Source organism: Podarcis erhardii (assembly GCF_964252035.2).
Source record: "Podarcis erhardii genome assembly, chromosome: 8".
Lineage (NCBI taxonomy): Eukaryota > Metazoa > Chordata > Lepidosauria > Squamata > Lacertidae > Podarcis > Podarcis erhardii.
Genome location: NC_138499.1, coordinates 17,925,374 through 17,939,092, shown reverse-complemented (window position 1 = coordinate 17,939,092; position 13,719 = coordinate 17,925,374). Strand labels below are relative to the sequence as shown.

General features: G+C 40.2%; 1 protein-coding gene across 7 annotated transcripts in view; it reads right to left on the bottom strand.

The window, feature by feature from the left end:
* The window catches only part of TRPS1 (transcriptional repressor GATA binding 1), a 236,691-nt gene that overhangs the window by 130,864 nt on the left and 92,108 nt on the right, over nt 1-13,719 (bottom strand). For all 7 annotated transcript variants that reach the window (XM_081873993.1, XM_081873991.1, XM_081873994.1 and 4 more), the window contains one exon: nt 8,082-8,688. In XM_081873993.1, coding sequence (XP_081730119.1) covers nt 8,082-8,688 — 607 coding nt within the window. The remainder of the gene's footprint in view (nt 1-8,081; nt 8,689-13,719) is intronic.

Genomic DNA, 13,719 nt, shown 5'->3' with positions numbered 1-13,719 from the left:
TTCAACGTAACTTCAAGGCTGCTCCGTAAAAAAAATGCAGAGGTCGTTCAACTGAACAAAGACTAGATTTCTGTAAAACAAACAAACAAACAAGTACAATGGAACCTCGGTTTTCGAACATAATTCGTTCCGGAAGACCGTTCGACTTCCAAAACATTTGAAAACCGAGGATCAATGGGTGGTTGGCAAAATCCATTGAAAAAATGGAGAAACATGCCTCGACTTCTGAGGCGTGTTCGAAAATGGAAGCAATTACTTCCGGGTTTTCGCTGTTTGGGTTCCGAATCATTCAGTTTCGAAGATGCTTGAAAACCGAGGTTCCACTGTAAATGTCCAGTGGCACCTTAAAAACTGAGGTGTTTATTATGGCATAAGCTTCCATGAGCCAAAGACCACTTTGTCAGATTCGATTTTTTTATAATAATTTATAGGGTGAGAAGTTGGGGAAGCACCACATGGTCTACATGAACCCTCACAAGGCTCTTAAACAAATGATAAACTCCACACACATGCACACACAAACACACATGCATATAAAGATGTAGTGTTATTTTTGATTTCCTTTTCTGTGTGATAGTTTCCTCACTCCCTGCAAATATAGCGCAAATGAGTCATGATAGGGTTTGTTGGGTGTTTGGGATTTTTTTTGCTCCAAAACAGCTGTGATCAGATGCTATTTGCAGGAACAGCAACAGCAGAGATTTGCACCCCACCTAACTAAAATTAGTTTGAAGTAACCAAACTTCACATCTGAACATATGACTGCTCCATTTTTATTTTAATAAAAATGGCATTTTCTCACACAAGAGAAATTTGTGGGCTCGTGAAAACAACACATTAATCAAAATCTATTTCCATAAAGTTTGTGTCTTCTAAACTAAAAGTTCCCTTTCACCAGAAAGCATGTTTTAATATTTTATATGAAGAAATAAAAATATAATGCAATCAAATTTGACATATTCAGGGTGGTATTTTGGCCACAGCAGAATGTGGACAAAGTGGCTGGAATGTATAGGCTAAACCACCATTCCCCAACCTGGTGCCCTCCATATGTTTTGGACTAAAACTCCCATCAGTTCCAGCTAGCATGGTCAAATGTGAGGGATGATGGGAATTTTAGTTTGAAATGTCTGGAAGGTGCCGGGTTAGGAAAGGCTGGATTAAATAAAAGTTAATGGGTTGATTGTTTCTCTTCTCCTGGCAACATGCAAGAAAAGGTGAGTGAAAGTAAGACATAACTAACACATTGCTTTTGAAGTGTAAAGTGCCTAAAGAACAGAAATGGAATACACAAGGGTAATGATTTTCTAAACCAGTACTGGTTTCTTACATGTATTTCAATAGAAGCAGGTTCAGGAAAGGTAACAAAATGCTGTGATATTGCAGCATAACGCATATGAGGCACAGTTACGAACCTGATACACTGCCCACATCACTAGGCTTTCTTATCGAACAGGGCGTGGTTAAAGACTTTTCTGACTGGCTCTGCAACAACTCAATTTATCTAGCTAATTTTGAATAAGCATTCAAACTGATGTTCTCAGCAGAATCTTATTTGTTCCCAACCCCTCAGCAACTTTGGTATACAGTACCGCTCACACTCTTTGTTCTGCAAACTGATTCACTTTTTCCTCAAGGTTTTTGATGTAACATCCAGGCACTATATTATTATATCACCACACCTGAATAATGATTTTACCACCCAATACATTTCTAGGCATTTCTTCCTGAAACATACCTAGCTGTGGCTGAGTAAATATCCAGAGGGCAAGGTTACCTCCCTACCCGATAATGTATGAGCTGGATCCACACAATGCAGATACATCCACTTAAGATGGGCTGGCTTAACATTTTAAACGTTGCTTTCTGCTGAACTTTGATTACTCAGTCACAAAGAATATATCCACTTGCACGCAAATTCAACCCAGTAGTTCTGAAGTTCTGCCTAAACTAGTTTAAAACATAACAGGATTTTCAAGTTTTGGCAATTCAACAGCATGGTTGCCCCCTTTCCTTTTTAAATTGGGGGGTCATCCATCTAGCATTTGACACCAAATGTTTCCAATCAGTTTCTTTAACACTTTCCTGGTTCGGCGATTATTTTAGGGTGGTTGTGTCCCCCCCCCCCCCCCAGGATGCAGTTTATACTTAGAAGTTAAGTTCTCCACATCCCCAAACACTGAATTGTGGAAACAGGTGCTTCTAACAAAGCCAGAGGAGTTCGGCAGTGCTTTGACCCAACATAGCTATGTGCATTCGTAAGACACAGCACCCGCTGAGTTTCCTTCAGTTAATTAGAGAACCTGTATGGCAAGGAATAGCCTTGACTATAAATACTTCCTGAAAGATCCCTAACAGAGTCAAAGGAAATGAGGGGAAAATGAAATGCAGCTAAAGGGAAACTATTTCAGATGTTCCGCCTTTCAACAAGCTATGATTTTGAGGATGCTGAGGCCTGGCTTACATTGTGCGAGATCTTTCAGAGAAACCAAAAGCTAGCGCAGAAATAATATGCACAAAATTAGGGCATTCGTTAAAATACTTCTTAATTCTATTGGTTTCCAATGGAAAGTCAGAAATAACTTTGAAGTGTTCATTGGGTGTACTCCTAGCTAAGTGTGCATAGGAGTGAAGTCTCTTTCCTACTGATTTCGAAGCGTGAACTGCTTTCTTAAAATTTTGCCATTTACAATCAATGGGACGTTAAAGGAGATGTATTTTCTGTTTGCTGTATCCATATTCCTTTATACAAGCCAAAGGCAGGGAACCTTTTTTTAGCCTAAAGGACACATATACCCTTTCTGGGCAACAGAAAGGTATGAGGGAGGGACCCGAGCCAAAAGTGGACATAGAAATGAATATAAATTTTAACTTTGTACATTAGCCTAGTTTCTAACACATATTTCTTTCTATCCTCAATCCAGGGAAGCAAGAGTTCAAGGACACATTCCATCCTGGCAAAAAACATCCAGGGAGGATGTGAAGCAAGACTGGAGAAAGGTATTGCACAGGGCAAGAAGATAGCGAATGATAAATTATCCTTAAACTGCAACTTGGTCTCCCCGCCCCCCCCCCAAAAAAATCAGATTGAATACGGCAAGTTAGAACTCTATAGATTTCCTTTTTCTTGTGCCAGTGATTTCCTACAGGTCATTATTTCATGTCACATTCAAAAATACATCAAAATAAGTGATGTTTTTGATATGGCTGAGGACATCCTTTTCTTCAAATACTCCCCCCCCCCCCCCCCCCCGCTGAATGGCAAGGAGACAAGTTTGCAATTCCATAGTTTCCTCCAGTACTTCTGTGTGCAGCAGAGGCGTCTGCAGGTTTCGCACTGCCTGAAATGACAGCATGGGGCTTGCGTCTGCCCACTGCCTCCCCCTCAGGCAACCTACAGCTACCTATGTCACTACTGTGCAGGAAAACAGCTACCCTAGACCCAGAGATTACCAAGGACTTGCAAGGTACGCATTTGCATAATGTACTGGTTAAATAAAATGAGCTAAGGAGTCCCCAATACAATCATTACCTGATGCAGGCAACTATTTCTCAGCCTCAACCCTTCTTCCCATATATGCAATATAGGAATAATAATGCCAACCTACCTTACAGCTTCTTTGTATAACTGAGATGATTTATGTGCTACACAATGTTGGCCAAACTCAGAGTAGACCCACTGAAATCAACGAGTCCATTGATTTCAACTGGTCTACTCTGAGTACAACTCAGTTGGATATGCCCCTATACGTTAAAATGCTTTGAGCACTGAGAAAAGGCATTATATAAAATACTAAATATAATTAACCAGGCAACTTGCTTTATTTGAAATCAATTTAGCATGCTTGCCCAGAAAAAAGAGTTCTCAAAGCAGTAAACAAGGTTGCTTCACTCAGTCACTACTAAAACAGCAGCCAAAGCTTCCTCTACCACTCAAAAGAACATTTTTGCATATCAATAGACTCATCCTGTATCAACAAACCTTTAAAAGATAAATTGCAGCCAGGCTAAAGAAGAAAGGGATACAAATATCGACATTGTAGTGCGCTGGAAGATATTTTTGTGCTTGGTTTTCTAAAATGTAAAAACATCCCAGGGAAACAGTGGGAAAAATACTAACTAAAATGAATTAATTCTACCCAATATTCTATAACAACTTTCTGGTATATGTTCACTTTCTACACAGTTGAAAATCTTGAAAAATCTCCACACTGGTGCCTGGTGCTTTTTTAATGGAGGGACACAGGGGTACACATACCCCTAAACATTTTGAGAATCTTTGTACTTTTGTCCATTTACTGTATTTATTTTTCCCAATCTGAACTATAAAATGTTGATTTTCTGGGATCAAAATGAGAGTACCCCTAAACATTTTTAAAGAAAAAAGCACTGATCATGCCTAACCATACATTGCTCTCCTGCTCTCCTTTGACATGGTAAGCTATTATTTTTCAATACCAGCGCCTTAGTTAAGGATTGGTCACAAAGCAGGATTTGAAACCATGGTTTCAGTTGAAATAAGAACATATTTGCATGTTAAAGTCAATTAAGGTAACTAATGCCATCCCCCACCCCCCACCAGGTGTTATGCCATACCAAAAAAAAGCCCGTAATCCCCCTGCCTCATTTTTGTAGTCTAAGATATGAAGCAGAAACATGTTTCTGAACCTTATGGTTGGACACAACTTTGTACAAACCAGCATTTTAAAAATTGGCTGTAGATGTTGATCACCACACAAAAACACACGCACAAGCCTGCTGCATGAAGAATTCATTTACCCAAAGTAATAGCAGAATTCATGTCTGTGTATGCTGATGAATAGTAACATGAATAAATTGTGTATATTTATCTACCTACCTGCATCTAGCTATGGGGTTTTCCTATGGCTGGAAAGGAAGAAGAATAAGTCCCTGTCTGCTGAATTTCCTAACTAAAGATGAATGCTGTTCCAATGTGTCCATCCCTTCAAAACATTAGCCTCAGCTCTAGCAGTGAAAATGCCACAAGTCAATTACACACTGGTGTATCTGCACATAAAGGTAAAGGGACCCCTGACCATTCGGTCCAGTCGTGGCCGACCCTGGGGTTGCGGCGCTCATCTCGCTTTATTGGCCGAGGGAGCCGGCGTACAGCTTCTGGGTCATGTGGCCAGCATGACTAAGCCGCTTCTGGCGAAGCAGAGCAGCGCATGGAAACGCCGTTTAGCTTCCCGCCGGAGTGGTACCTATTTATCTACTTGCACTTTGACATGCTTTCAAACTGCTAGGTTGGCAGGAGCAGGGACCAAGCAACGGGAGCTCACTCCATCGTTGGGATTCGAACCGCCGACCTTCTGATCGGCAAGTCCTAGGCTCTGTGGTTTAATACAAATGCTCACTTAAATGCTAGACAACCCCATAGCCGAGAGATGCACTGCTCTGCAGAGAAGGCAAAAAATCAAGGATCTGGTTCCTATTTTGACACTGATCTGCTTTTTGACTTTCTTTGGTGCATTTATAGCACCTGCTAAAATGTTCATGTGTTTCTGCTTTGCCCATCTTTAGAAATCTTTGATATCTAAAGGTAAAACAAAAAGCTATGTCTCTTATCCCCCACACCACTAATTACATGGTTACCAACTTCATTTAGATACTTTAAACAAACAAGCAAACAACATGCAAAAAGATAGATTTGTTTATTTGAAACTCCCCAAAGGTTTGCCCACACCCCGGAATAGCGAACAGCAGGCTTTTCTGGAAGGAAAAGGTTTTGCTCCTCAACATGCAATGTTCTCGTTCCTTTCATTCGTACTTGTACTGAATTTATATGTAAAACTGAAGAGGTTTGCTAGCTGAATATATTTTATTTCAAGACCTCCTGCTTCTTCCCAAGGCCAGCACAATACTTTTTGCAGCCTGACGCAGAACTGCCATTGGCTGGTCAAGTTATTTTGACACCTAAGGCAAAAAAATCCCCTTTCCTCCTTGCTCACTGGCAAAATATAATATTTCATACCATTCCAATCCATATCAAAATATGCAAGAATGCTACAACCCTCTCCACAATATTGCAATATCAGTGAGTAGCAGGGCTGTCCCAATACCTGAGGTGAACCACAGAATGGCACCCCCCTCCCCTGCAGGGAAGAAGGGGTTAGTGAAGAAGACGTACCATATTTTTTGCTCTATAAGACTCACTTTTTCCCTCCCAAAAAGTAAGGGGAAACATGTGTGTGTCTTATGGAGCGAATGAAGGCTGCGCAGGTATCCCAGAAGCCAGAACAGCAAGAGGGATCGCTACTTTCGCTGCGCAGCAATCCCTCTTGCTGTTCTGGCTTCTGGGATTCAGAATATTTTTTTTCTTGTTTTCCTCCTCCAAAAACTAGGTGCATGTTATGGTCTGGTGCATCTTATAGAGCGAAAAATACAGTACATCATGAACAAGGGGAGAATACACTGGTATCTCTGCCCCTGTAGATCATGCCCCCTGAGCTTGCCTCACTTTGCCTCATGGGTGGGCCGGCCCTGGTGAGTGGTAAGAATTAATAAAACATACTGCATAATTGGCATAGCTCAGTTTATTCTGAATATTTTTATTTTAGATTGGAAGGCTAGCTGCTCTAACAATAGAACTCTTATTTTTGTTTTGTTTTTCTTTCGAGAGAAAATAGGTCAGCTATTCTCAGTTAGCTTTCTCAAATGCTTCTTTTTCTCTGAACAAAGCTCTCCCTCGGTATGTTTCCCAAATAAACCAAAATGAAATATGTTGAGGTTGGACTTTGTGATGTGAGCATCCCATACACATAGAGCAAGCCCAACAGGTAAGCAAAGATTAGACCCACTCCATACTTCATTGGAGCAAACCGAACTACCCTTTCAGTGCCAAATCACACTGAATAATGTTTACTGGACTCATTCATTATGCAATCAGTTCTTGGTATCTCCAAGGTGGGATCATTTTGAGCCAGATCTATAATGCCGACTTCCTGGCAACGCTACAGCAAAAAACAGTTGATGGTGGCAATGGGGAAAAGAATATCTGCGTCATCTAAAGTTAACCTGTTAAAAAACTGTGGTACATGGAACTTTTTTTAAAAAAGGCCCAGGACCTTTCAGCTTATGGGTCATTGCTGTAGTGAGCATACCATGAAATAAGGGCTTCATTAGATCCAAAAATGGGTAATATTAAGCCTGGCTATGTGACTGTTTATGAGTTCTTAGAAACATAGGAAGTTGCCTTATTCAGACTTGGGCTATTAATCTATATAGTTCAGTGTTGTCTACATCGACTGGCGATGGCTCTCCGGGGTTTCAGAAGGGGGTTTCCCCAGCTTCACATGGAGATGTAGGGGATTGGACTGAAATCTTATGAAAGCATAAGGTTCCCTGGCACCCTGAGCCACTGCCCTTCATCCAATATAACACTGGCAGGAAGGACATTAAATTTATAGGAGCCCACAGCTTCTGATATATATATTTTTAAGGGTAGGCCTGTAATAGGTATGGGTTTGTTTCTGAGGATTCAACCAAGATGCTTATGCAGTACAGAGTACAAAAGTTTCACCTCCTCAATTCCTAGTTCCCAACACAACCAAACAAGCGCCAAATGTTATATTTAATTACACCATGTGTTGTACTTTTAATAAAATAAAATAAAATCCCAGACCTACTTTTTATTATTATTTGATTCAGGTTTCACATTTTCAGCTATTTGATCCAGTGACAGTTTGCTTAACTGTGTACTGTCAAACCACCTTAAAATTTAGAAGGTGATTAGATGCTTTACTGCAACAGATGTGCAGCCTTCTGGGGTTCTGTGCTTTTCTTTTCCAAATGTAACATCATCTTGCAAAATCAGCAGGAATGATTATCGCAGTACAACCAAATTTAATGGCAAAGGCAAACAAAGATCACTTACTACTGCAACTAGCATGTATAGCTTTGTACAAATGCACTTAAAATGATTCCTTTACAATCTACTCATGTAAGTCTGAATTGCTTCAAGTGCCAACATCAGTAATGTGTGCTTGATTGCTGAGAATCAGCTCGGAATAAATGCACCATAAACATGCACAGACAAAAATAAAAATAGAATTTCCTACCCGTAGGAGGGACTGAGATTCATCCTTCGCCTTGTTATCACCAGATCCAGGATATGGCTGAGGGAGTGGTCCAGCTTTCTCTCCGCTTCCTTGGGGCACCCCTTGCAGGAACCCCTTGGTCTCGACAGGCAAGCCATAAACAGGCCGTGCAAGATGGGCAGCTTCTACGTTTGGACTATCCCTTAAGGGCTTTGGCTGCTCTTGGCCCACAGACACTGTGGTCAGAAGGCCCAAGCTTGTTTGGGTAAAGGAAGGGCTCCCCCTCAAAATGTCCACTCCTCTCCAAGGTGCACCACGATGATCGTCACTGGACCCATCAGGCCAACATTTCTCCTTCAGTACTTCCTTCTCGTCCAGCTTTTCCCTCTTCACTATACTTTCAGAGACGGGCTCTCCCAGTTTGGGGTCTGCACTGATCAGGCTATAGACCTTTAGGTCAATTTTGGGCTCTTCCTTGAGAGCAGCAGCCACCCCATGGCTATCTTCCCCATTGGCTGTGGTGATGTCCACCTCTTGGCAGTGCACAGTGTTGAAGTGCTCCAGAAGGGTTTGAGTATCAACAGCTGTAAAGCTGCACTGACGGCATTTGTAACAGTTATGGACTCTCCTGATAAGAGAGAAATGAAAGCAAAATTAATATTGCATAGCCTACATCCATTTATTTTCCCAAAGACGCCAAAAATGCATAGAAACAAATATTTCCTGTTCCAGTAGCTTTTAACCATTCCAGCACTAGGTTCCACCTTTAAACCCAATATGCAAAATCGTATCTACTCTTCATTATTTATCTTCATTATATCTCTCATTATATATCTACCATTATTCTGTTCTAGGTCTGTTCTTCACTCTTTTTCTCCTTTCTATCTCCTTCCCTAATCCTATTCAGGCACTATTGGTCCCATACTGACAAAATGCAAGAGCGAGAAAGGGGGCCCTGTCCTCAATGTCACATGTTGCTTTCCAGATGTCTCCCCATACACTGCAAACATCTGTAGTGAGTGGCCTTCAAGTGTATAGCTGCATGTATGAATTACAATCCAAGTGATTTGGAAGCATGAATGACCAGGGTTCCAATTCTCATGCAAGTCTTCATGTACGAAGTGCCACTCCTTACAGATATTTACACTGTACACAAATGCACTGGGATAGGATCCAGCAAGGTGAGGGCCAAGGCTAAAGTCTTGAAAATAATACTACTACTACTAACAACAACAACAACAATAATAAAGTGTGAATTAAATTTCTATTGATAAACAGGGAAAATTACAACAGGTAATACAAGCTTTGAAAAGAAAATCTGTATTCAGAACGTACCGTAGAATTAAAAAAAAATGACACTTAATTTAAAACTGCTACAAATTGAGGAGAACCAAATTAGTCTCTGCTACTCACTGTGTTAGTCTTGTGGCATCTTAAGGACTAGCCTACATTTATTTTGGAAAAAAGCTTTAACGTACTAAAGTACAAAAGCTTAGACCAGAGGTAGTCAACATCGCCCCCTCAAAATATTGCTAGTCTACAATCTCCATCAGCCTCAATTTGCATGGCCAATGGTCAGGAATCATGGGAAGCTGGGAACCAAAAACATACAGAGGGTACCATATAAGCTACCCTGGTTTAAGACAGAAGTTTTGTTTATAGTCTTTAAGGTGCCACAAAACTGTCGTAGCCACATGCTAGCATAGCTACCCCTCTAGAGATTCTATTATTTCAGTCCATCTCTGCCACTTCCTGAAATCTCAATACCAAGGTGTTTTTTTTAGATGAAGAGTTAAAAACACAGCATATGAAGAACCTAATATCTCAACATTTAGTGGTATAGATTTGTAATAATTTGTGGTCAGAACATACTAATTGAGAGAGACATCAGAAAGCAATGCAGTGACAGCAGAAGCCACATCTGGCAGAAGCTTGCAGGGTCTAATTCATGGGTAGACAAACTAAGGCCCGGGGGCCGGATCCAGCCCAATCGCCTTCCAAATCCGGTCCGCGGACGGTCTGGGAATCAGCATGTTTTTACACGAGTAGAATGTGCTGTTTTATATAAAATGCATCTCTAGGTTATTTGTGAGGCCTGCCTGGTGCTTTTACATGAGCAGAATGTGTGCTTTTATTTAAAATGCATCTCTGGGTTATTTGTGGAGCATCGGAATTCATTCATTTCACACACACCCCTTCAAAATATAGTCCGACCCCCCCCCCCAAGGTCTGAGGGACAGTGGACTGGCCACCTGCTGAAAAAGTTTGCTGACCCCTGATTTATAAACCTAGCATTCCAATGTCCCCTGCAACTCATTTCCCACTCACTCCCAGCGATACAGACACTCCTATCTCCATGCTCTATGTTCAGTTTTAGACTGGTACTAAATTAATTGCTACGGGTGTGCTCTACCTCCACTGTCACAGAGAACATGTGCACCATATTCTACCTTCACTGTCTGAGACAGTATGATTCCAAATACCATTTCCTGGGAATCACAAATGGTGGAAATGCTGCTGCCCTCAGGCTTCCCATGGGCATGTGGTTGGCCAGTGTGAGAGCAGTGCAGGACTAGATGAGTCTCTGGATTGATCCAGCAGACATTTCTTAGGTTGTCAAGTTACCTGTTCTGCCCCTGACACCTGTTATGGGCTTTTGTGGTTATTTGCTGGTTTAATTAAATGTGTTTGAAGTCTTATCGGAGCAGCTATAAAAAAGGTGTTCACATCAGCAATGGAAATAGTGAGCTTTGGAAACCAAAAATAGTTCTATTTTTTAACAAATGGCTGTTAGAACTCATGGGAATTGTGCAAAATTATGGAAACTCCCTTGTTTTATTACCATATGTGTGCATAGGCAAAAACTGGACTTAAGATTGTACTATGAATCAGCAGCTTTCTGCTGGTTGAAAGATTGGCTACTTCTTGAGAATGCAGACACGTTGGATTTGGAAGGATTTGACAATAGGTTTGGTTGGCATGCATATATATGGTATGACAAGGTTAAAGTTCACAAGGGTTTTAAAAACCATATTGTTAGAAAAGCATCATATAATGTTTGGATTCGATATAAGGATTTGCTGGAAAATAAAACTCCTAGGTGGCTATCACCTATGGAAGCCAAGGAGGTGAAGAAACCTAACATGGAATCTAAATGGCCAAAATATTTTGAAATTTTAGAACAAGAAAGTGGTAAATTTAAATTACAGAGCTATGAGAAAATAAAGTCTAAAGTACGAGATTGGCTCCATTATTATCAAATAATGGAGACTTTTAAACAAGACAGGAAAATTGGTTTCCAGGTGGAGAAATCGAAACTAGAGACAGAATTGTTAGAACCCAATACTAAGAATTTATCAAGAATGTATAACCTATTGCTGAAGTGGAATACAATAGACGAAACTGTTAAGTCAGCTATGATTAAATGGGCACAGGACATAGGTCATGACATTATGTTTGCGGACTGGGAACAGTTATGGACCACCGGTATCAAATTTACGGCATGTAATGCCTTAAAAGAAAATATTATGAAAATGATTTATAGGTGGTACATGACCCCAGTCAAGCTCGCGAAGATTTACCATCTGCCCAATAATAAATGTTGGAAATGTAATGAAGCCGAAGGTACCTTCTTTCACCTTTGGTGGACCTGCCCAAGGATTAAGGCCTTCTGGGAAATGATTTATAATGAAATTAAGAAGGTACTTAAATGTACCTTTCAAAAGAAACCGGAGGCATTTCTCCTGGGCATGGTCGGCCAATTGGTTCCAAAGAGGGATAAGATTTTCTTTATGTACGCCACTACAGCAGCAAGGATCCTTCTAGCAAAGTATTGGAAGACACAAGAATTACCCACACTGGAAGAATGGCAGGCGAAAGTGATTGACTTTATGGGACTGGCAGAAATGACCGGCAGAATCCGCGACCAAGAGAAAGAGACAGTGGAGGAAGATTGGAAGAAGTTTAAAGTATATCTTAAGAACTGTTGTAAAATAGAGGAGTGATAAAATGTCAAGGGGAAGGAAGACGCATAATTGCAGCTAAAACTGTTTGATGATTTAAGGTGAAATTGAGAATGACAATGAGTTTAAATTTAAAATTTAATTGGCAAAAAGGGTTGTTGAAAAACTGTAAAACAAGGATGCAAAAAGGGTGAGGTATGGGGAAGTCCGAGAAACGAGGCGTATGAAAATGAGGTTAAGAAATGATATTTTTTGTGTGTGTTTGTATTTGTTGATGTTTGTATGGTGTTGCTGTTTAGTGTTAAAAATTGGAAAATTAATAAAAAATTACTTAAAAAAAAAAACTGGATGCATATCATGAAAACTGGAAACCAATGTTTATTTTTGTTGGATTTTTTTTCCACAGGAATACAGTCAAACCTCAGCTCCCGAATGCCTCTGTTATCGTACCAAACGCCAAAAACCCAGATGAAAATGCTCCAGTTTTTGAACGTTTTTCAGAACCTGAACGTCCAACGCGGCTTCCGCTTGACTGCAAGAAGCCACACCTCGGTTATCAAACGTTTCGGAAGTCAAACGGTATTCCAGAACCGATTACATTCGGCAACCGAGGTTTGACTGTAATACTTCAAAATCATTGTCTTTATTGTGATTCAATTTATTTTGCAACTACAGGGTTTGGATTTAATGATAAAATGGCAAACAGATTGTGAACCTGTGATATACAGGTAATATGCTGCATGGAGTTTCACTTAAATTGTCCAATTGTATTTGATAACTTTGCTTCCTTCAACAATATATAGTTCATTAAAAACAAATCAGAGCACAGGGAGCCATTGGAACTAAAACTGATTAATTCAAATGCAATTGCTTTTTGCAAGAAACAAATAATATGTTTTCTTTTATGGAAATTATCAAGGTTTTTATTTAAGAGACTCGTCTTTTTAAAAGCAAGAGACCAGATTATGTGGTAGAGTATTACACGGTGCTGTGAAATGTGGGGCAGGGGCAGGGGTTGAGAGAAACTTGGATCAATCATAAAACTTCAACTAGGAAAGCAGGGGAATTACCTAATATGCAATCTCCAGTACAGGCAATATAAGTGTCTTATATACCTTAGAATAACACACATGCCTATTTTCATTCAAGCAGACCATGCAAAGTACTGTATTACTGAACTATGTAAAACATATGTTCCCACATTGGAACAATATGTTGCCAATTTCCTGTGTATGCCATAGTAACAGAACACGTTTTATGAGCTAACATGATACTGTTTTATTAGCATTACAGTAGCACACAGACTTCCCAGTCAGGATCAGGACCCCGGAGTGAGAGGATTTGTAATAAAATGGATTTACTCCCCCCCCCCCCGCAAAAAAGGCTCCGTCATGTACCAAAATATGCACAAGTCTGTAACCAAATCCTTATTACAAAAATGCACATGTAGAAACACATCTTATGTATTGGAGTTCAACAATACTAAAAGATGTGTACGCCATAGAACACTGTTCCTATGCAAGGATCGTATCTGGATAAGGAAATATTGTTACTAAACAAGCACATAAATTCACAATGCATACAATTTTGCCACAAATACAGCGCAGTTTCAACAGCTTTCCCAAACTGCATACTTAAAATGGCAAAATACATATGAATGTGTGTACATATGTGCTTTCTCCCATACATAAATCCCA